General features: G+C 39.6%; 1 protein-coding gene across 1 annotated transcript in view; it reads right to left on the bottom strand.

The window, feature by feature from the left end:
• The window catches only part of ARNT2 (aryl hydrocarbon receptor nuclear translocator 2), a 109625-nt gene that overhangs the window by 47439 nt on the left and 39956 nt on the right, over nt 1–22230 (bottom strand). Inside the window, exon 5 of the mRNA XM_067305215.1 lies at nt 20295–20508. Coding sequence (XP_067161316.1) covers nt 20295–20508 — 214 coding nt within the window. The remainder of the gene's footprint in view (nt 1–20294; nt 20509–22230) is intronic.

Here is a 22230-nt window from a genome sequence, read left to right as displayed (position 1 = left end):
TTATGCTGGTCCAAGGCCAATTTCCAAGGCAGGGTCAAAATGCCTGAAGGCAGAGGAGACACTGCCAGCAAGAATAGCTTTTTGACTTGTCTGCTTTCTCCATTCCTTACCAGAAATGTGAATAAAGAATCATTTCCTTGAGAGCTGTTTTTCTTTTGCTGTTCTCTCAGGTCTATCCAGAATGCCCTCACTATAAGAGCACCTCATATATGCAGGGCTGCAGCGACGGTCAGGAATACATCAGACCAAGCTTTTCTTCTTGCCAATTAGATACAGAATGTGTCACAGCAGCACCTGTGGCGAGGCCCTTTCAGAGCTGATCAGACTGAAACCTGACACACCAGCATTTTTTAAAGATTAATTTTCAGCCGGATCAGTGAGATGATCTGACTCACCCCACGGCAACACTGAAGCCTACGCAAGGTCAGTGGTGGAACCCTGCAGATCAGCATAAGCTGACCATGGACCTCTGAACCTCACCCCAAAGACACAGAGTTGAAGAGAGATGACAGTGACTATGTCAGGGCATCTCAAGAGAGGACAGGATGGAGGGTGCTGACACTTCTACAGTAGAGCGGGGGGAGCTCCAAAACAAACAAACAAACAAAAAACACTGAAAAAGGTAGCAAAGCAGTAGCACAGATTAATCTCTCCATACTCCTGAGAGAAAACAGAAGGCAGTGCTACAGAAAACTTCAGATCAGGGTAGAGGTATCACCTAGAATCCTATTGCTTACCGGCAAAGAACGGACAGAACTGACTTCTGCATCTACAACTCAATTGCCAACAGATGAATATAAAATCTTGCACGTTAGTAACCTGGAGTAGAAATGAATCACTGACCTAGATATACTATGCTTCAGGGCTGGATACAGCCACAAAAGTGACGGGGGCAAGAGGAATGCAGTAGGACAACAGTTATAGAATCAAAGGACAGCCACCAGCGCTGATGGGACACGGGGCCTCCAGTCTTCTTAGACTCCATCACCCAGCCATGTAAGCCCAGCCATGAGCAAGACCTACATGTTTAGGATGGGAACAGTATCTTTCAATAACTGAAGCTATACAAACCTATGACATTAAAGCCTTTACTGTGATATAACAATAACCAAATTTGCAGCAATATAAGATACCACACCCTGTTTGTAGGAAACAGAAGAAATAATCTAGAATATATTTAAAGCCTTTCTCATCAGATTTAATCAAAAGTCTCTGACCAAAAATTAAGTTCTGAAATAATTCTACTGCCAAACATTTTCATTTCAGAATTATTTTAACTGAAAATATTTACCTCCATCCATGAATGGGAGTAAAATCACTACAAAACACTTTAAAGATTAAAATTTTAAATAAAGAACTTGGCAGCAGTATTTTATTCTTAAGGTTTATTAAAGATAACTACTTCTGGAGAAAAGCTATCCTCTTTGACATAAGGTTAGACTGTGTCAGTTGGTATATCTCAGAAATGTAACTCAGATTCTTAAAAAACTGGCCAGCCTGGGAACAATTCCTAAAGATGCTTCAATTCAGAGCACTCCTCTGAAGAAGGATTCCCTTCTTGAGCTATATATTAATGTAGATGTATATATAATGCATGTATTAATGCATGATTCAGATGTGAGCTGGAAGAAAATCACAATACCATATTTCCCAGCTCGGTTACACTGGCTCTGTGATGTAGGATGGAGTCAAGGTTCAAAACCACTCCTTACCTGCATGAGAGAAAGCCTTGCACAGAGGCAGCATCCTATTTCCTGCATTCCAAGCCACAGACTATTTTCCCATCCGCTCAACTAATAGCCACAATTCGGAGAAACAGAAGGTCACTAGGCAAGAGGCAAGCTGACTCATAGATAAAGGTAATATATGACAGTGCAAATAAAGTCACAATATCCGTGCAGGACCCAATGGCTGTCCACAGGAGCGAGCAAGCCACATCAAACCATTGAAAGCATTTTCCTCTTTGCACACAATAACATTGTCATATATATGAGTTGTTTTCTATGCACTTTTTTCATACCAATAGAAATTCCTAGCGTGACACTACTGATCAAAAAGCAGTGACAAAAGCGTAATTCAAACAGCTAACAGAAATGTCTCAACTTTTATCATCAAGGACTATCTATAAATATAAGTACATTTCAGAACTACATGGCTGCCAAGCTTAAAATTGCTGACACACGTTCCTTCAGCAAGCTTGGAACCCTCCCCTCAACAACAAAAGTCACTTTTTTTAAAGTTAGCTTTTTGTTTGGCAATGTCTTAAACAGATGCACCAGATAACAAAATTAGTGGTCTAAATTTTGCCCTGACTTACAGAATCACTTGCGGGGGGTGGGAAATGAGGCAGAGAACAGTTTGGAACATAGATGTTATGACAAAGCTCTCAGCAGCTTCTTTCAGGAGTCCACCATGTGTGTGCTTTAACCTTGCAGAGCTCTAACAGTACGCTGCAGCTTTTCATACAGAACAAGCAATTGTGACTTGTTTATTATTAGAAGTTCATGATCACGTTATAGTAAAGAGGGGAAGAATTACAGTTGAATAAATTAAGGACAGAGCTTTCAATTTAGCTCAAACCAGCCTGCCAGTGCACTCTCTGGGATCTCCTAAGACATGGCATAACAACTCTGTTGGAGCTTTTAAATTAGTAATATTGATGACATCAGGTATGTAGACAGTATCTGTGAAAGTAAACCAAGAAGCAAGCCAGCTATGAGATCTGTATGCAACTAATGTTGCTGAGCACACCTGCCATGATGCAGGACCCACAGGCAAATGCTAGCTGTGGAAAGAGCAACCACATAACTCTTGGAAGTCCTTGCACCCTGTGTCTATCCACAGTATTGCATATAAACTAACTACAGTTAGAGCTTTCTCTGTTCAGCTGTTTAATGAAGGCAATCTGGATACAGTGTCTTTCCCCCCAACACCCCTGGTTTATTTTCATATGAATGTCTCCCAAAAAACAAACAAACAAACAAACAAACAACCCCCCCCTTCATTTCTGCACCTAGATTTACAGCACTTAGCTTTTACCAGATTGTTCTACTGAAATGCAGACAGACGCAAAAAAGGGAAGTCGCAACAAGCTGGAGTTGTATCACAACATTTGTCATGACTTCTTATTGCTGTGAAAATCCACAACTGCAGCAATAATACAATGTCATCTGGTATCAAGACAAAAATCACAGTCTTAACTTCTCCCTGGACTACTAACCACTCTGTGCCTGACTGGGGAATGGATTGGCCCATACTGCTCCACCTTGAGAAATCATCTCCTGCTGTCCTGGATTGTAACGTGTGACCTGTGGCACGTTGCCCGGCAAGCACTGACCAGGCAGCACAGGCAGGGCCCCGGCCACCGCTGTTTCTTTGGTTCTTCCCAGGAAGTCACTGACTGGGAGCCCTCAGCAAGCTGCACATAGGACTCCTAAGATCTCCTTCCGACCCAGGTTTTGTGAGTGCCAAATCAGTGGCAGAGATCATCAGCTGCTTTAATATCATCGAGCTACAGTCCACTGCACCCAAGTGGATCCCATATCGACAGTCATGCAGACTGAAACAAATCTCAACTCCATGTCATATGCGCAGCCGAATACAAGGAGATGGTATATTACGATGACAGCTCTGTAACAGAGCCATAAAATATTCATATCTCTGTGGGTTCCTGCATCTTTTACACTAATGCTGCTTCCCCGTTGATAAATGGACATTGAGGTTTCTCCACAGGAAACATGCACAAAATACCTTTGATGTTAATATTAGCAATTATATTCTGATTAATAAGAAATATTTTAGGGCACTATGACAACTTCCTATAACTGAATAATGCACTTGTGCATTTTTTCTTTCTTCTTCTGGTTTCTTTAGCAGAACCGTTTTAAAAGGGAAACACAACCCAGTGACACCACCAGCTGGATCCCTTATGAGATTTCACATAAATCGATAATTGCACGTAGTTCATTTTTATGTTAAATTTCTCCCCTCTCCAGCTCCAAATACAACCCTTAGATACAGCAAACACAGAATGCGTCTCTCAGTCATGGCCCTACTGTGACTGACATTGCTGTCTTATTATTATTTACAGCAGCTGCACAATTCAGAGGAAACCGCAGTTTAATCTGCTGCAAATGAGTAAACAAATAAATGAGCAGAATGCTTATTAAAACCAACGCATAAATCACTCTGGTCCGGATATAATTGATAATGTATTGAAATTTATCCATTACAGTCCAAATGCAGAAGGCAGTTTCACTTAAACCTGTAATAAACCAGCTGACCTCTGAGCAGTGATCCACCAGGCGACCCAGGAACCTGATGTCAGCTGTTGTTACAGGAAAGGGCTGTCAAAGTGGCCCACAGAGGTGAGGAGGCTGTGCAAGAGATTAATTATCTGGGTAAAATTACAGGAGCCATATAAAGCTCTTGCCACTAATGAGACTAGGTAGTCACCAATTCAAGGACTGAGGATACATGCCAGAAACGTTGCCAGGGAACATTTTCAAAGACGCTCTAAAAATGTTCTTATAATCATTAAGGGGACAAATCTTCATACTGGCGCTAACGTGCCCCTTGTGTGTGCAACACAGAAACAATTTACGAATTATGCATGTACCTTCCCCTTTTGGGCATGCAACTGCTACTGTGAATATTCAAATATTTTTCTACGTCTGCAATGTTTGAGATGAACCTAAGCCAAGGATCAGCCTGGACCTACTGAAGTTCATGGGGTTTCAAATATGGGAGTTTGGCTCAAACCCATCTTTACACAATAGCACCAGCATGTTAGAAAATTTGGTCCTCTGTGTTTAAGCACTGCATGCTAAGGTTTACAGCCTGATAATCAAGCACAGCCTGTTCTTTGTTACTTTCTTCAGTTCATTTTTTGGTGGATTCAAAACTCTGCAGGCTGCTAAACCTAATTCTATCACAAATGCTTTCTCTGATTCCTAATTCTTATGAATCCTACAGTCTGTAATTAATACCCTTGCTACACGAGGGTGGTGTTCTGCAAAAATTTCAGTGTATCTTTCTTTTTAAATGTCTATCTCTTGAAAACAATCAGACAATATCCAGATCGAGGACTGGAGTTTGCAGCTTGGAAATACCCCTCTTTTGCAACACAAGTCTACTACCTGTTTTCAAAGATCAAGAGACTTATTTTGGTCTCATGCACACTGAAATACTGTCGGCAAAGTACACAATAAAATTTTCCATTTCCCTCTAACTCATCAGTAGACTGACTGCTGTCTTGCACAGACTCTTGGACTTGATGAGAACAGTCTGAACTCATGAAGAGTCTCACCATGCCTTCAATACTATAACCTCTAGCAACTCGTCAAGCTTTATGCTGTACATGATAGTGTCTTGTCTTACAAAGCACAAGTTAGATATTTTATAATTATTCTCAGCCACTGGACTGTCTACATATTTCTTTCCAGGCAAAATAAAATAAAGGATAAACTAAAAGTTTGGTTTGGACAAGATAACAAAAGATGACTTTGTGCTCATCAAAAATACTCCACAGGCTACTCAGGCAAGACAAACAGAACACAGGAATACCGCAACAAAAATTCTTATGAAAACCAAAAACATCTTTATCTTAGTATAAAAAAGGAAAAAAGAAAGACAGGGATGCAGAAAAACAAGAGGAAATAATTAAAAATAAAGCAAAGTGATGGTCAGGGTACTGATGCTTCTTGATATAGTTCCAAATGTAAGCTGATCCTCAAACTGAAGGGTCAGTGAACAAAGAACTTATTCTGTGGTGATGCTCTTTATTAGTATGTTAAGACTTTAGAAAGTAGCAGCAGAGATCATCTTTAGGATGTATGTTCTCAACTAAAATTTCTAGGTGCCAGCCCATCACACAAAAGCATCTTCACCAATCATGAGAGCAGTATCAAAAAAGGTTTTCTACTACTGTACCTTGGTATATAAAATGCGTGTGTGAACACAGCATTAGTGGTTGGAGCACTGACACTCCCCAGCAGTGCCAAATGATACCAGCTTTTAGCCACTGCTTTGGCATAAACAATGAAGCTGCAGACAACTAAGTGAAACTTTTTTTTTTTGCTTATTTTTCATTTATCAGTTTATGCATATGCACTGCCTATTACTGAACATTCAACTTTACACTGACTGGGGTACTCAACTGGCAGAGTTCCTCTTGAAAGCAATGGATACACTATGAATACATAAAATGTCTTCAGTAAGAAGATTAAATAGTCCAAATTTGATCAATTTAGATTAAATTACTCTTGCTAACAGATAATAAGCTCATGCAAAAGCAAAGCAATTATTATGTATTAATTCAACAATAAAAAGAAAAAAAACATTTAAAACAGAGTTAGACCCTTACAATTGTAAGGGAAGACTATCTCACATTTAATGCAGCTCAGCAAGTGCTTTAAGCTCTATTAAGTTTAATAAATATACACTCTCCCCACGGATCCAAAAATAAAAATTTTTCCAGATGATCTAAGAATACGTTAAAAATCAGGACTTGCACAGGACTTGCCAGCTGTCGTCATACAGCACACACATCAACCAAGAAGCTCCGCACCCTCCACACAAATGTTATGAGACTGCTTGAGCTCTCACTGGCATAGGGCTCCACTGCTCTTGAGCGCTTGCTTCATGGTGCAGCAGTAAGCAGCACCATATACACCGCCTACTCTACATATTGCTACATTACAAAGCATCACTAATATATCAATAAACAATAGTTGGCTCCAGGCATGGACTTCCTGTCAGCAAAGCAACTTTCAAAGGAAATCTATACCTTTATTCCTATTTTAAAAATGAGGAAACTGAAGCATAAAGGAGCGATTTGACTTGCCTGTGGTTAGCCAGCAGGTGGAAGGTGCAGTTAGGACAGAGCCCAATCTCATGTAAGCAATATGAGTTCTCAGCATACTGTAGCTGTAGATAATAATTCTCAGTAACACAACCTACAGTAATTCTCAAAGTCTGTAACATCTCACAATGAACTATATGCTTATCAGGACATTATGAGCATAAATGAGAAATATGCATGATTACACTTCAAACAGAAAGCATACAGCCTGGACTGCTGATTTATCTTTCTTTATAACCAGTGATAACCTCTTGTATGAGTGTCGAACCTATAATGAATTAACTGAAACAAGGAGATTTCACTTGAGTCAAACACCCACACTTCCACAATGCTACTCAGAACCAGCACATGCTCACATAGCTCATTTTTTCTCAGCACTCATGAAAAAATTTCTGAACTACCTACCCCTTAATGATGGATGATGTTCCACTTACAAATATAAACCACCAAAGCTTGTTCCCCTAACTGGCTTGCCTTCTCAGGGGAACTATTTTAACCTCTCTAGTGGTGTCAAGGTTTACATCATCTAATTGCAAAAGGCATTGTATAAGCATTAGCATCAAGTTATGACATTCTTACAATAGAATGAAGAGCCAATCCAATCAACAGCAATCAAAGTCATAAAAAGTAATGCAATTGAAATGTAGCTATTTTTAAAAATCTGTCTGTCCCCTACTTACCAACCGGAGACACTGACCAGCAAGGAGGGAACTGAAAAGCTTTCTTCCCCTCCTTGTTTTTTAATAGGAAGTAAACCCCCACATTACACAGCTGTTTGCTTAATACAAATTGTTCATATAAAAGCTCATAAGGGCAAAAGGTCTCTGTTGTGTCTGCCTTCATGTTTGACTAACCAGTCTGCATCATGTAATTCTCTGCAGTGCTGGGCAAATATGCATCATTTTAATTAAATTAAAAAGGAAACTATGTAGGCTTTTGAGCCTTGCTATTCAGTTAATTTTAAGGGACTATCTGAAGGGATAGTGTTACAGATCACATGCAAGTTTCTCTCCTGATGGACCTGGAAAAACTGGACAAAATAAAGAAGCAAATAATTCAAAGCACATGTTTAAAGTTAAGTTATAACATAAAAAAGCAAAAATATTCTAAGGACTAAATGCATTCAGAACTCTCTACAATGGTCATCTTACATATGGGAAAAATTCAGTATAATAAATAAAACAGCTTTGACAAGAGCACACAGATGTGTAAGCGCTCTCTAGACACAAATACAACAGCATTATACTTATATTCCAGTTCCTCATCTGTAAAGTGGGAAACGATCCTCTCTTTTTTCATCCTTGCATTGTCCCTCTACCCTTTTGGCAGCAGCAGCTTTATCTTGCTATAGGTTTGTATAAGGCATAACAAAGCAGCATAACACATTGTGATCTCTGCAGGCACTTTTAGGTTCAGTCACTAATAAATAAACATCACCAAGTCCATGATTTCACATAATGGGCAGTTAGTTGTAACAGACTGATACCCTATCGGATGCATTTGAAGGAAAACCTGAACTGGAAAAGATTATACTACTCAGGCCTGTCAATGATCCAAGATATGAATAGCTCCTAAAAAAAGAGAGAGCAGAGATTCTTTAGCTAAAAAAAGGATCTAAAACCCCAGAAACAGTTACTCCAAAGTACCCTCTACAGAGATTTCTACGACAGGATCGCCATCCAAACTAACTCTATAATGATATAATTCAATCTTTTACCATTCACAGCTGCATAACAAATAAATACATAAAGGCTGTAAGTAGCTTTTAAACTAAACTATTTGTTTCACTTGAATGCTCAGCAGGAAGCTTTACTGAAAAACACTTCTGCCAAAAAAGCTTCAGCTCCTTGCATTTTGAATTACTTGTGCTTCATTATATTCCAGTAACAGGTAACCCTCATGGTTATATGCTTTATTAGCAAGTAAATACAAGTATCACCCGGTTCCAAAATTTTGCTGTGGTCTGCTCCATGTGAGCCAGTGACACACCATGAAACAGCCCATTAGAAAACATGGTAGTAGCCGCAGATGATTTTGTGAGATATTTTGCTGTGGGAAGAAGTTGTAACACAAGAAGAAGGAGGGAGGGGGGGAAGACAGAGAGAAAGAGGGGGGGAGAGAGAAGAACAAAAGGTCCATGGAAGCTGTCTGGTTGTTTTAACAGACTACTGCTTTAGCTCAATTAAAATAAGGCGTATGGGGCAGAACATCATTATACGTTTCAATGCTCTTTTTGAAGACTCAAGACATGTGAATTATATGCAAAAGTCTCCATACTATGAAAATAGAAAAAAGCAAATGTCCACTGATGTAAGTTCAGATCTAACAGTGCCTTAAATCCTCAGGTGATGTTAAACTATAGCCTGAGACAACACTGTAAAGTTCTACTGTATAGTGACATTTGTTTTCCCCCTCAAAATTCAGAACCAGTATATCTCTGCAGGCTAGTTAAAAATAGTCCTTTAATGGATTTTACATTTACTTCTGTTTTTTTTTTTTAACAAGCCTTTTATAAAATCAATGTATCAAAAAGCCTTTTGCTTTATATTTTGACAGGATTATGGTAAAGTAGCCACATTGAAGTAATACATATTTTCTGCCAAAAAAACCATGAAGACAGTCAAACCACTGAACTGGTGAAAGATCACAAATCAGCACATGGACCCAGAACTCGATACAGGTCTAAACCAAGTCTTGAAAATATCTGACATTTTCACAGGAATAAAGACAATTTCTTATTCACTTTCTTTTTTCAACTAGTTCAGTTCGATGATGGGTTTGTTCAACCAGCTGGGAATAGAAAAAAATAAGGATATACTTGTTTTCCTCTTCTTGTTTGCTAATGGTAAGGAGAGCTATTGGTTCTAAAATACAGCTATACCTGGCTGCCAGAAACAGTCCACTCATTAAGCTGAAGGATTATCACCTGCAATTGGTGAATGAATCAAATTCAAATGCAAAGCATGTTTTGACTGTATTCAACAATACAAAACTAGTTAAAATCATAGCTTTATCCACTTCTGATATGTGCCCAAAGGCATTAATGTATTTCATGAATTTGAGACAAAGCAACCTTCACCATTTTCGGTTTTGTCTCTCATTGATAAGCATCAAAGAAAGCGAGAAATTAATATGTCTGCCTTTCTCTGTGCAGTCACTTATCAGGTCTCTCAACTGTACCTAGCTACAAATGTCACGAAACTTGCAGGAATGTGGTATCTCCGAGCCCTCTGCACCTTCAGCTGAAATGCGGCAATACTTTATAATAATATTTTATAATATTTTATAATAGTTTTTACAAATGTAAAGCAAAATTAAAATAGATGATCAAGACTCTATATTTTTTGCTGATTTAAAGCAGGATTTAAATCACATTTATACCATCTATGGTGCCACACTGTACAAGCTGAGAAGAGACTCTCCTGTGACTGTTCTGTATTCCTTGAGCCCTGCTTTTTGCCAATTAGTAAGTCAAACAGTAGCAGTGGGGAGCAATTCCCACCAGTAGGTACCCAGTCACCTGGGCTTTTCATTTCCCTCTGAAATGTACCCGAAGCTGTAAAGATACAAAAGTATCAGACCAGCGTTTATTTTTTTTAAATAATGCGATTTCTATTGATTTTTAACTAATGTAAATGTTAATTTATCCTTGCTATTAACCGTCTTCTCAAAATTCTAATACTTGACTAAATTGTTTGCCTACTCACCTAAATGTAGAATTATATATAGTAGTTAGGAACATGACGTGTGTATAGTCTAACTATATTTTGTTGAGGAAAAGTCTCTGATGAGTTTAATGTGACAAAGACACACTTTGGTCTTGATTCTATCTGCAGTGTATGTCTACCTAGCTTAATACACAATTAGAAAAAACGAGGTTACAGTCATTTTTGCTTTGATGAAGTAGGATAGCATAAAATGGGAGAGATGAAGAGCTCAGTCTCCCATCTCCTTCACCTTACAGAATATTCCAGAAGTTGGTATTTAGGGTCCTGTCTGGGAAGCTGGAGAACGTTTTCAAGTCCCCTCAGGCAAAAGAGGAAACTGAACCTGATCACACACATCCTCAGGGAGTGTTAAATAAAGGTTGAAAAATTCACAGTGTGGTGCTGCCACTTCTTATTGAGGCCTAAGCATTAGAGCCGAACTCACAGTTAGCCCTGGAATAACTTCAACTACATCTGGACAGGAATCAGTACCCTTGGAGACAACCGCACACCAGCTCTATCCTGAGCTTGTGTTTACCTGCATGTACTCCCATTCCAGCTCCTCACTGAAAGCTAAATGGGCAGAAGCTGTCTCATGCATTAAGCTTTCTTTGAGATCATCTCTTTTAACTAAAGCCTGCTTCTTAGGTTTTTTGCTTGTTTGTTGTTTATATCTGCCATCAGCCTGTTAATACACTTGACTAAATATAACTGGAATGAAGGAAAACAGAACAAATCACAGAAAACTGACAATGGGCCATACAACAACCCTGGTGATGTGCTTATGCATGGCAGGCATTTCCTTCCATGTGACTCTGTGCAGGATACCAGGTAGGAGCAAGTGGGTGCCATGGTCCCAGGAAGCTGCTGGGCATCTAGGGAAGGAACAAAGAATGGGGGAAGTCCTGCCTCTGCTGTCCCAATAATAAGAAATAGGAGAGCTTGAGCTAAGGACAGAAGGAAGGCAGACACCAGTATGGGATACTGCTCAATGATTCTCCTTTTGGAACAAGTGATACTGGGGGTGGAACACTGTCACTCCAAGGCACCTTCCTTGTGCCTCCCTAGTTTGATGCTGCAACTCATCACACATATAACAACATACATTAGTGCATTATATGAGCTTAACTGAGACAGTGTAACATTCAAATTAGGCTGAAGAGAAAGCTGTTTCTCCACAGGACAGATGTTAAGGCCAATACTGCACCCTACCAGCATCCGTGGAACTCCCATTGCAAGCAGTGAAGCACGAGAGATTTATAGAAGGCTGCAAGCAGACCCAGCACCATGAGGCTTTTAGAGGCACATGGTGAGTGCTTTATTGGAAATATGTTAACCAAAGAGCTTGAATATTTTTGTTAGGCATTTGTGGAACACTAGAATTTTTTTTAAAGGGGGGAAAAAAATTGCTGAACTCATATATTTCATCATGCATGAATACAGGATAACAAAACAGAGCAGGTTGAATAAATATTGAACATTACAAAAAATACCCCCAAAACTCCCTTAAACCCAGCAACTGAAACTGATCCAGTCAAACATCTGTGATAACAGACTTCAGTACACGACAATTTCCAAGTGAGAAACGCACAGTGAAGACTAAAGGGAAATAACCGCACAACTCGCTTGCACATGCATGCCCGCACACCTGAAAAGCCACCCTAAAAACATTCCCTAATGCTATTCAGGTGCAGTAGGTCTAAGCTATAGCTGCTTCCTTATTTTGGTAAAAACATGTACTAACCTCTTTAAACAACCGTGACAATTAGCAAAGTCATTTACAAATTCAATTTATTATCACTGGTTTTCCTGCCAGGACTACCCACCCAAACAGAGTGCCTCAGCAGCAGGGAGACCACTGGATCACTGTGTGTGTGTAGGAGTTGCTTTATGAACTGTTTTATACATAGCTGGCTTCTCTCAACATTTGGGATTTTTTTTTCCTCCCTGGAAAAAGCCCTGGAGACTGAAGCAAAACAAAATTCTCTTGGAATAAATTAAAGAGATTAAATGTACCATACATTTAAAATATGATCATTTGAAAGTACCTATTTTTTGACAGCAGACTAGGTTTTTCTCATTGCTGTAGTAACATTCAGTGTCTCATAGGGTAGGAATGGCATTAGAAATTTGGCCCCTCTAAAGCTGAAAGTCCTCTTTCTCACACAACCAACACAAAAAGCCAAATTCCACCCTCTGTTTTCACCCCTGCAAGATTACTGGACCCCTGCCACTGGTCACACAGCCACAACCAAAGGAAGAATTTGTTTCATACACTTCAAGTGAAAAACAGGGCAATTCACTTGTAAAGGAAACATTTAATCCAGTATATGTAATTTAATACACAGCATATTTAAAACTTTCCTTGTCTTCCTCCTGGACCTCAGCACATTGGGACTCAGACAGCCCGCTCATCCACTAAGCTTTTCTATTTTGTTGTGCGGAGTTGTCAAACTGTAGTGGACCGAATCAAACAATGTCAAAAGAGAACCTGAAAACACCCAGGCTCTAGGCACCACTTCCAAGCAAATCCTAGGGGGATGCCCAAGACGTACATGCCAAACAGGCACAGCTTTCTTCTCTGCTCCTGAGTATTTACCGTACTAATTCATTTGCTTGAGAACAGAATGGGGCTGGGGGAAAGAAAACACTCATTTTCTCCAACCTACACTTAAAAACCTCATCTGCTGAACAAAAGGAAGCTGAAAAATCACTAATTCCTATGTTCGGCACTGCCCAAGTTCAAAGGCTATCTCGGGCTGGCACCGCAACCTTCCTGCTACAAGAACAAACAGTCCACAAAGCCGCAGGCAGATATTTTTCTTTGGAACAATGGCACGGCAACAGGCTGGTGTGTATGGAAACCGTTGCATCTTCCTTCTCAGCAAAGCCAGTGGGACTGCATAACTTCACCGAAAAACAGGTATCACATGGTGATTTGGTAGTTGCCAGCAGTGAGCCAAATCTCTCCCAAGATTTCACACTTAAAATAGGAAAAGATGTCTTGCCAGAATTGGCTTTTTCTACAGCAAAACCAGGTTGAAATCTAAACTACTCGGTTCACATGAATCACTTTTATACATCTTATAAAAGAACACGGCAACAATATGTTCCAAGAATTCATGTCCTGATCGAGACGGGACAAACTCAGTGTGAGAGCTTCTGTTTTCAAAAATCTCTCTGTTCCCTTCCATTGCAGGTGCAATAATCCTGGCACAGCAGATTCGGGCCTCCACCCTTCCAAGGAATGAAGTGGTCTGCGTGTGGAGGGGGGAAAAAATAAAATAAAAATCACATGACATTTTAAGAGCCAAGGTTCAGAAACCCTACAGAGACATAAAAGATCTCAGGACATCTCACATAATGTATACGGAAACTTACTCTCCTCATCATCCACCTGCCTGCTATGCTCCATATTATTTACTAGATGTCTGCTTCTTTTCACAGTATAGGTTCTTTCATTTTATGGACGCTCAATGAAAACAGCTACTGCTGAACCACTGTTTTACCTCGCGATAAAAGGCACATGTAGCCATTAACTCTCTGTCTATAACAAAAAAAATATTACAGCTCCTTCCCTACCTGTCCAGAGGTTAACAGTCATACTAGGTCAGGTCAGACAGTCTGTGCTAAGATGTTAAAATGCAAAATACTGAGATCTGGTTTTAATTCTCTGTACTCTGACTTCCTAAGCTGCTGGGCTGGGCACATTTCAGAGGCAGATGGTTCTTTAGGGTTCACGTACTTAAAAGAATTCACAGAAGAAAAAACAAGAAAGAAAGAAAACGCTGTCACTTGAAGCAGCCCTCCACACGTGGAGTACCTTTCTGACACACAAACCTCTGACAAATGTGCTCTTCAGTACCAAAGAGCTGGAGAACAGAAACCCAAAGGAGCTTTACTACAGCTCTTAGTTCTGTCAACTGTCTCAACAAGCACACGCTTATCTGAACAACAGGGAACCTTCCTTTTTCAAGGAGTCTTAACAGCTCTGGATAGGAAAGCATCCACTTTTGGAAAGTATCTTAATTTCAACAAAACACACAAAGAAAGGGCATCTGACAGATTATACTTTTTGGCATAAAATTATGTACCAATAATAATAATTATACACCAATACTTATAGCAGATTTTTCTTTTATAAATAGTGTCAGTGAAGTTGACCCAATTTTCAGCTGTCACTGGATTTGAAGAAGCTCCCTGATTTGCCAATATATTGCAGAAATCATCTCATTAATGAAATGTCTTCATAATGCATTACTTTGTCATTAATCATGAGTTTTTACTATTACTGATGATGACAACATCTAAGGTATAATTTACCAGAGCTGAATTTTGGGGCAGCCTCAAGTTAGTCTCTGAATACTCTCTACAGATAATTTTGCATATGCAGCCAAATAAGAGTTTCATTCAACTCTTCCTTCATATCAGTTGGGGTCTCTTCTGAATCATTAGTTCAAGTCAGTTAACAGTAATTATGAATAACAGTCACATTCACAGACTGGTTGTGTGCATAAAAGAAAACCTTTTTTTTAAAAAGATCATGCAGAAACCACAGTTGGAAAGTTGACATGGAGGTGTAAGACAACTTACAGCATAGAAAAATTCTGCTTTGATTTTCAGAAAGAAAAGTTATTCTTAAGTTTCCCTCTCACATGGCTATTTATTATTTTTTGAGCACTCCCCACCTGTTCAGTGCTGTTGAAAGCTCTTCTTTACTTCTCCACTGGTCTCTGACATAGTTCTCTTTTGAGTTTAACACTACTTTTCTCATTTTTACAGACAATCTGACTCTAGCTACAGCATTTGGATTTTGTAGCTGCGTGTACGAACTCTGCCTGGTAACAGAAAGCTTTGCAGTTGGACACTGCAGTTGGAAACTGCATGTGAAAGCAGATACTGAAACCATCATCACAGGACAATACATTATTTGAATGTTCTGCGAGACAGGTTTCACAGCCCAAATCTCTGCTTGTATAACATGAAGTGACGTTTCCATAATGCTCATGAACCACAGTAAGTTGTCACACAATGGCCTTTTTTTCTAGAAAGGTACCTATCAGCTCAACTCTTGCTGTGGTCAGTCACCATTTCCATCGTAAAGTTCTACTTTTTTGTACTTATAAAATCTGGCAATAAAACACTGTGCCAAGATTAAACTTGGCATACAAGTTCTGTCCAGAAGTAACCTCAATTCATCTTTTCAGTTAGCAAACTAACTTGACTTAGTTATATTTAAATAAGGCGTTCTGGTTTTCATCACTTTCTTGCAGTCACAGGTTCAGAGTTTCAGCCCCCCCTTAACTATTTTGTTAAAACAGTTTGCAAGGATTCCTTCTGAACATGAGGGTCCCGATAGGCTCAGTGCCACAAACAGGATCCTGTATGCTGCTCCCTGACTTGTCTCAGCTATAGGGAGCAAGGCTGAAGGAAGACAGTATAGCTGGGTTATTATGAGCCACGCTGACTGGAGCTCAGTGCTGAATTTAAACTTCAATGTTTCTCATTTACACCACTGGAGACGCTGGCCTCACAGCCTTGAATTAGATACATCATGGAACCATACAGAGGTACCTATATTCCTCATTCTACTCCCTCATGAACTGTTTATGGATAATTAGATTGGCAGAAATCAATCTGGCAAAGCATTCTGGATTGTTATATTTTAACTAAAGGAGAGTTTACAACAATACTTACTCAGTCATTTTTTGGAGAGTAATTGTAACTGAGGTCTTCTTCAGAAGTTGTGGGGGGTTTTTTGTGCTTAATTCTTTCTTAGCACTGTCTATCCTTTTCCCCTTTGAGGTTTGTTGCTTGCAGTTGTTTAGAGTTCTCACTTGCACTAGGATTCCACTGTGTGTTGTTATTCAGCCACTCCACAACTTCCACCCCTGAACCTACATCAAAAACCCCAAATCCACCAAGTTTCATCAGTGCATCCTAAGAGCAAAGAGGTCTTTGCTAATGGATCCTACTGTGGGATCTGATCTTCATCCATATTTAAAGTGATTTGTTTTTTCCTTCTGGAGATTTCCAAGAACAAAGAAGGAAAATAATTTATTACTCTGAATATGTGCCCCATTCTGATTAATCATGCCCATGACGCACATAAAGTCTTCTTGGGAACACCATTTGTTGCTATCATCAAAGTCTCAGCTGCTTTCTTTTCTAGAGCATTTTGAGTCATACATATACTTCACAGTTCAGCTTTCCTGTTGTTACAATGTGTTAGCAATTACATACAATAAACAAGTAGACAATTTTACCATATCCAGGGAATAAAATCTCCAAGGATATAAAACGAATTAGAAACCAACCATTCTTCCCCATAACCAGAGAATTAAAAATAGAGCATGCAATTAACTCCCAAAACACACCATGTATTTTAAGCCATAGTTAAACAATCACTCCAATTTGGCATACACTTTTACTGCTCTTGAAGTCCCATCCTCTCCTTACCCTTGACTATTCACTTCCCCCTCCTCTCTTGTGCTAGCACAAGAGTTCATGCAACCCTACAAATAAAGCAGGCCAGGAAGCTGCCTCTACTAAAAACCAAGCTTTTTTTTTGCTTAGGTTAGCTTTCAGCTAGGTCAGCCCTCTTCACGTGACTCACTGTAGTACCACGCCAATGCCAAAGGAAGAGAGGGTAAAATGAGGTGAGGATTGCATAAGCTGGTGTGACTGCCAAAGAAACACTCATGCAACCACAGCCCAGTCTTATTCCTAGGGGCAGAAATGCAAGAGGAAGCCTGCTTTCTCCACTAGCTTGCTCTCTGTTGGTTCCCTCTGGCAATGGCAGCCTCACAAGACCTCAGGATCTGGAGCAGCTTCTCTGTGCAGCAGGACTGCTCAGGGGTGCTGGGGAAATCCCAGTAAAGTAGTGATAACTATCAGCGTTCATAACAGGGCAACACAAATATAGTCAAAGGCCACTGCTCTGATCTGATACAAGGCGGGTGACATTTCTTCTCTGTCAAGACGCTGTCATTGCTTCCCTAATTCAAGATTACAGGGTTGAGAAAATGGGTCCTGAGAAGGTGGGGAGGAGAAGAAAACTAAAAGTTGTAATATTCATTGCACTTTCACCTCAAAGTCCCTCTTTCTCCCTAAGCAGCCCCTGTGCTTAACAGTGGAGGTCACTAAGAGATGAAGGTTTTCCTGCTGCCTGTGGTGAACTTCACTTTGAGTAGAGGGGAAAACAAACAAACAAACAAAAAACCCCCAACACACAGCTGGCTGCCTTGCAGTTTGCATCTCTTTCAAGCTCTGCATTGCCCTTTGTTCTGCATGAAACGTAACCCTGGAAAGCAAGAGAGATTTGGGGACTGCCCAACTGATTTGATAAACAGAGACTTAAAGAAGTACATCTGCCTACTTAACTTGTTTTAAAATGTCACTAAGTCACTTATTATTTCTATTCAGTACACTATTTCATTTTAATCATACTTGTCACAATCTGCTGCTACTTTGAGTGTGGCTTGTGCTACAGAAAGGGAAATGTAACTGGTTTAACAGACTCCAGAATCACATTGTCTACAGAAAGGTACCTCAAGGAATGAGCAAGAGTGATGCTCCTGAAGTCCCATTGCACACGGCTTATAAGTGAATTGATACTGAACCAACAGTCCTTAAAGAAGAGAGCTCCTTATATTTAATAGTACATTACAGAATCAAAAAATTTCAAGTTTAAAACCAAAACTAGAGAGCTTTCCATTTATTTCTATGCTTCACAGACTTTAACAAAACTACTGTTAATTAAACATACTTCATCAGTTGCATCTTTACATCAAAACAACTCAAAAAGTAGGATTATGTTAAGATGTTACTTACTTTACATTAATTTTACTAAAAAAAGCTAGAAAAATCCAGTAGACAAAAATCTGTTCTTTCTATGATGATCTTATGAGAGATGATGTTCGTACAACTACATGCTTATGTTTGATTCAGAGGCAGACTGATGATCACGCTTATGGCTAGTGAGATGTTCTGCTGACCAAAAAATCGCACCGTACATGTAACCGTGAAAACTTTGCAACTTGCACAATGTACCCACTACAGTTAGGGGTGATTACGAACCTTTTTGTATTTGTACTTGCTTGAAATGGTTGTAGTTCCACATGCTCTCCAGCCCTTCAAAAGCATCTTTCTACATCTGGCCTGCCTGTGCACCATAAGGAGCACAGTTAAGCAAGCAACCCTGGCTCTACACAGGCTGATGCTTTCCTCACACTGGGAAAATTTTCAGCGGTCCATATATGGCAGATTAAAAGCCTTCTGTGTCAGTCTGGCAACTCCAAAAGACTCAAGCAGGAGAAAGATTTAGCCCTACCAATATTATTATTTGAACTTCTTTTTCCATTGACTAAAGACAAATTCAGTGTAAAAGAAAAGCACATAGTTCAAACTGAAATACAGGAAGAGCTGGATTTTAGAAGTGCTCTGCATTTGTCTAGTCTTGCTCTTGTTTGAGCAGGTTAAGCTTACTAACTGAGCAATAAATATGGTTCACTGAGGCTCTGGAGCAACGACTTCTTACAGGAAGATGGTACATACATTAGAATGCTATATAATAAAGTACACAGTCACTGTTTTTATTAAGTTTGACACATACATTTTGAAGTGGTATGAAAGTCAGCTGTTTTGTTCTGCACAGGTTCCCCTAACTGTTCACTTGGTTTTGATTCATCTGGATTTTCACCACAGAATTTTGCTTTGAGTGTCCAATTTGAACAAAGGAAAGCTCTGCCAAAACCACATCACATCCAAACCACAGGAAACCATGAATTTGGCACTGTTTTGATATGGAAGCTGTAAACAGCATGCAGGTTCACTCAGAACTGCACTACTATCCTTTGAGTTAAGAAACACAACAAAACTTCCATCAAACCAGGTCAAGATTCTGAATTACTAAAGCAAGAGAAATTATGTAACTTTGCATGGTAGAGGATTTTGTTATATGTATTTTCCTCTATTTTTTTTTCCTTTACCTATAAACACACTGTGGAAGAATAAAAAGAGAAGTTGAGTTTTCTCCTTTCCAAGTTTGAGTTAAAATATACATATTCTATTAAAGACAAGGTGGTTTCCCATTGGCAGTCTTGAGCTTGGATAACTGTAAAAACCACAGTTACAATATGAAGATATAAATGCATTTTAGTTTTATGGTTCAAATGAAACATAAAGCAATTGCAAAGAACTTACACCACTGCTCAGGAGCAAACCTCCTGTTTAAAATCCACACAAAGTTTTCAGCTGCCAAACACTTGATTTTTTTTTCCAGGATTCCCGTTAACAAACCGCAAGGAACTTTTACAAAAATGGAAAAGCCTAAAATATGATTGCTGCCTTCAAAACAAACACTGTCATAAAGAAAGGCATATTTGTAAAGAAGTCGCAAGTTCGCTGAAGATGAAAAGAAAACAATCCATTTTTCTAGACCAAGCCTGAAAATAATCCAGATTCCAAACCTAGCCAAGTCAGAAGTCTGAAGGTAGAGCTACGCGAGGGTGGCTTACACACTGACTGCAGTTGTAGTAGTAGCTGACAGAACGCAGTTATGCAAAAGGGGACCTATATTATTGCACTGCCTGCAAGAAAAAGACAGTCTAATCTTGCTGAACTTTATTTTTACCAGATTTTTAAAACAGACATTTTGGATATCAGATGAACTCTGGAGGGGTCCATAATACAAAGAACCACTGGTACACCATCAGATATCTGACCTGTCATAGAGTTTTCAGATGTGCATAGTTGCTCCCGCAGCTTCTCCACATCGTCTGGATGAACCTGCTCATAGAGAGTGCTGCCAAACCATTCAGACTGTGGCTGGTTCAGCACAGGAGTCACAGAATCTGATACATAGATTACTCTTCCGGTTTCAGCTGCAACTACAAACAGGAACCCATCTGCAGCTTCCAGGATAAGATGTTTCAGTTCCTTCCAAAGAAAGGATTTGATTAGAATGCCAGCAAGAAAAGGAAATCAAATAACACATCTGCCACCCCCACACAGTAGCATTTTCTTGTGATTTTAGTAGCTGATCACAATGTAGGCAGACATTTTCCACGTAGTATTGATGCAACTACACATCCAATCTTGCAGCAAGACATAAATTGCCGATCCCAATAACAAACACCACTTTGTTTTCCTTTATTATCTTTCATCTGGTGATCTCAATGCACTTTAGGAAAATTAAGTAACTAAAACTTATGGCATATTGTGTGATGGGTATCTAATATTAAAAAAAAAAAAGTAATCTAAGAGTACAAACAAAGGAAATGAAGAGCCAAAAATCCCATCCCTTAATTAAATGTTCTGGATAATTTAATTGGAAAGAAACCAACTGGCCTTTCCCTTAACCCCCAGCCCTGGACTAGCTCTGTTTGTAGATCAAACAGGCACTGGGTAAAAGAAAGAACTGTAATGGGAATGAGGACAGGAATCCCCAGCTTCCTCTCCCATTAGAGGACCCAAGCCACTAAACAAGAAAGTTGTATCATTTCTGGCTTACCTTTTCCAACCTCTGAATATGAAGCTTCAGAGACACAGAGTTTGGAGTGCCCTTGTCTTTAGCATTTCTTTACTGGCTGTTCTCTCCACTGAGTACACTGCTGTTATATGGTCCCCCACTCAGGGTCACAGGCACTTCTGTTCTGACATACTCACGCACCCTCCTGAGACACAGCACCCAGAGACCTGATTCCACCTCAGACTGGAAGGGGGATAGTAGGTGTTGAAAATCAAAGTGTTTCTGTGCCTCACTTTCAGACACTAGATCTGGACATCCAGTACCTTGAACTGCATATGCAAACAGCTGTTTGCATGTATCATAAAAATGCTACCTATGGTTAACAGAGCTTGAAAACCTTAGTGCTCTCTCATGTCCAAGAAAGACAACTTTCACCTCATTCACAAAAAACAAGCTTGCACAGCCTTAGCTTGGTGGCTCCATTGACTACCAGAACTTGTTACAGTATACCAGCAAGTTACTACATCTGAAACTTAGACAAGGAGTTTTGGACAATCCAAGCCCTGCTGCAGGTTAGAGAGCACAATATGCTGGTGTGAAAGTGGCAGATACTAGCTGATAAGGTGAGGATCATAAATGGATAAATATTTCTAAGGCCCAAGAGAAATGCATAACTCATCTTGAGAAACACTTTAAATAGACCGTCTGCTTCTATTGACTTCTATTTCTTCATTGTAGAGAAAGCATATATATTCTGAAACACTTACTTAAAAACAAACAAACAAACAAATAAACACTCAGTGCACAGCTAGCTGCACTATACAAAGGATAATGAGACCTGTTTTAATAATAATATTAACAAAGGTGAAGATAAAAAAACACTTCCATTCTTCAAGGTTCAAAAAGCAAGATGCAATGAGAAGTGTCTAGGTTGCCCTACAGAAAACTGGTTGAATGACACCATGCCTCCAGAAGCACACTCCAGGAAAGCCAGAATAAGGGAGATGTGAACAGAGAGGTCAGCAGCAGCTGCTGTTTGTCTATCAGAAAGAAGCACTGCCTCTAGCCATAACCTACATGTGTAAGTACTTAAATTGTTCCAGCCACAAAAATGCACATTACACCCCTAGGACTTCAAAAACAATGAAGGTGGTATGAATTTCCAGTGTGCTCAGTTGAACTCAGTCTTC

Source organism: Apteryx mantelli, chromosome 15 (genome assembly GCF_036417845.1).
Source record: "Apteryx mantelli isolate bAptMan1 chromosome 15, bAptMan1.hap1, whole genome shotgun sequence".
NCBI lineage: Eukaryota > Metazoa > Chordata > Aves > Apterygiformes > Apterygidae > Apteryx > Apteryx mantelli.
This window is presented reverse-complemented; position numbering and strand designations above follow the sequence as displayed.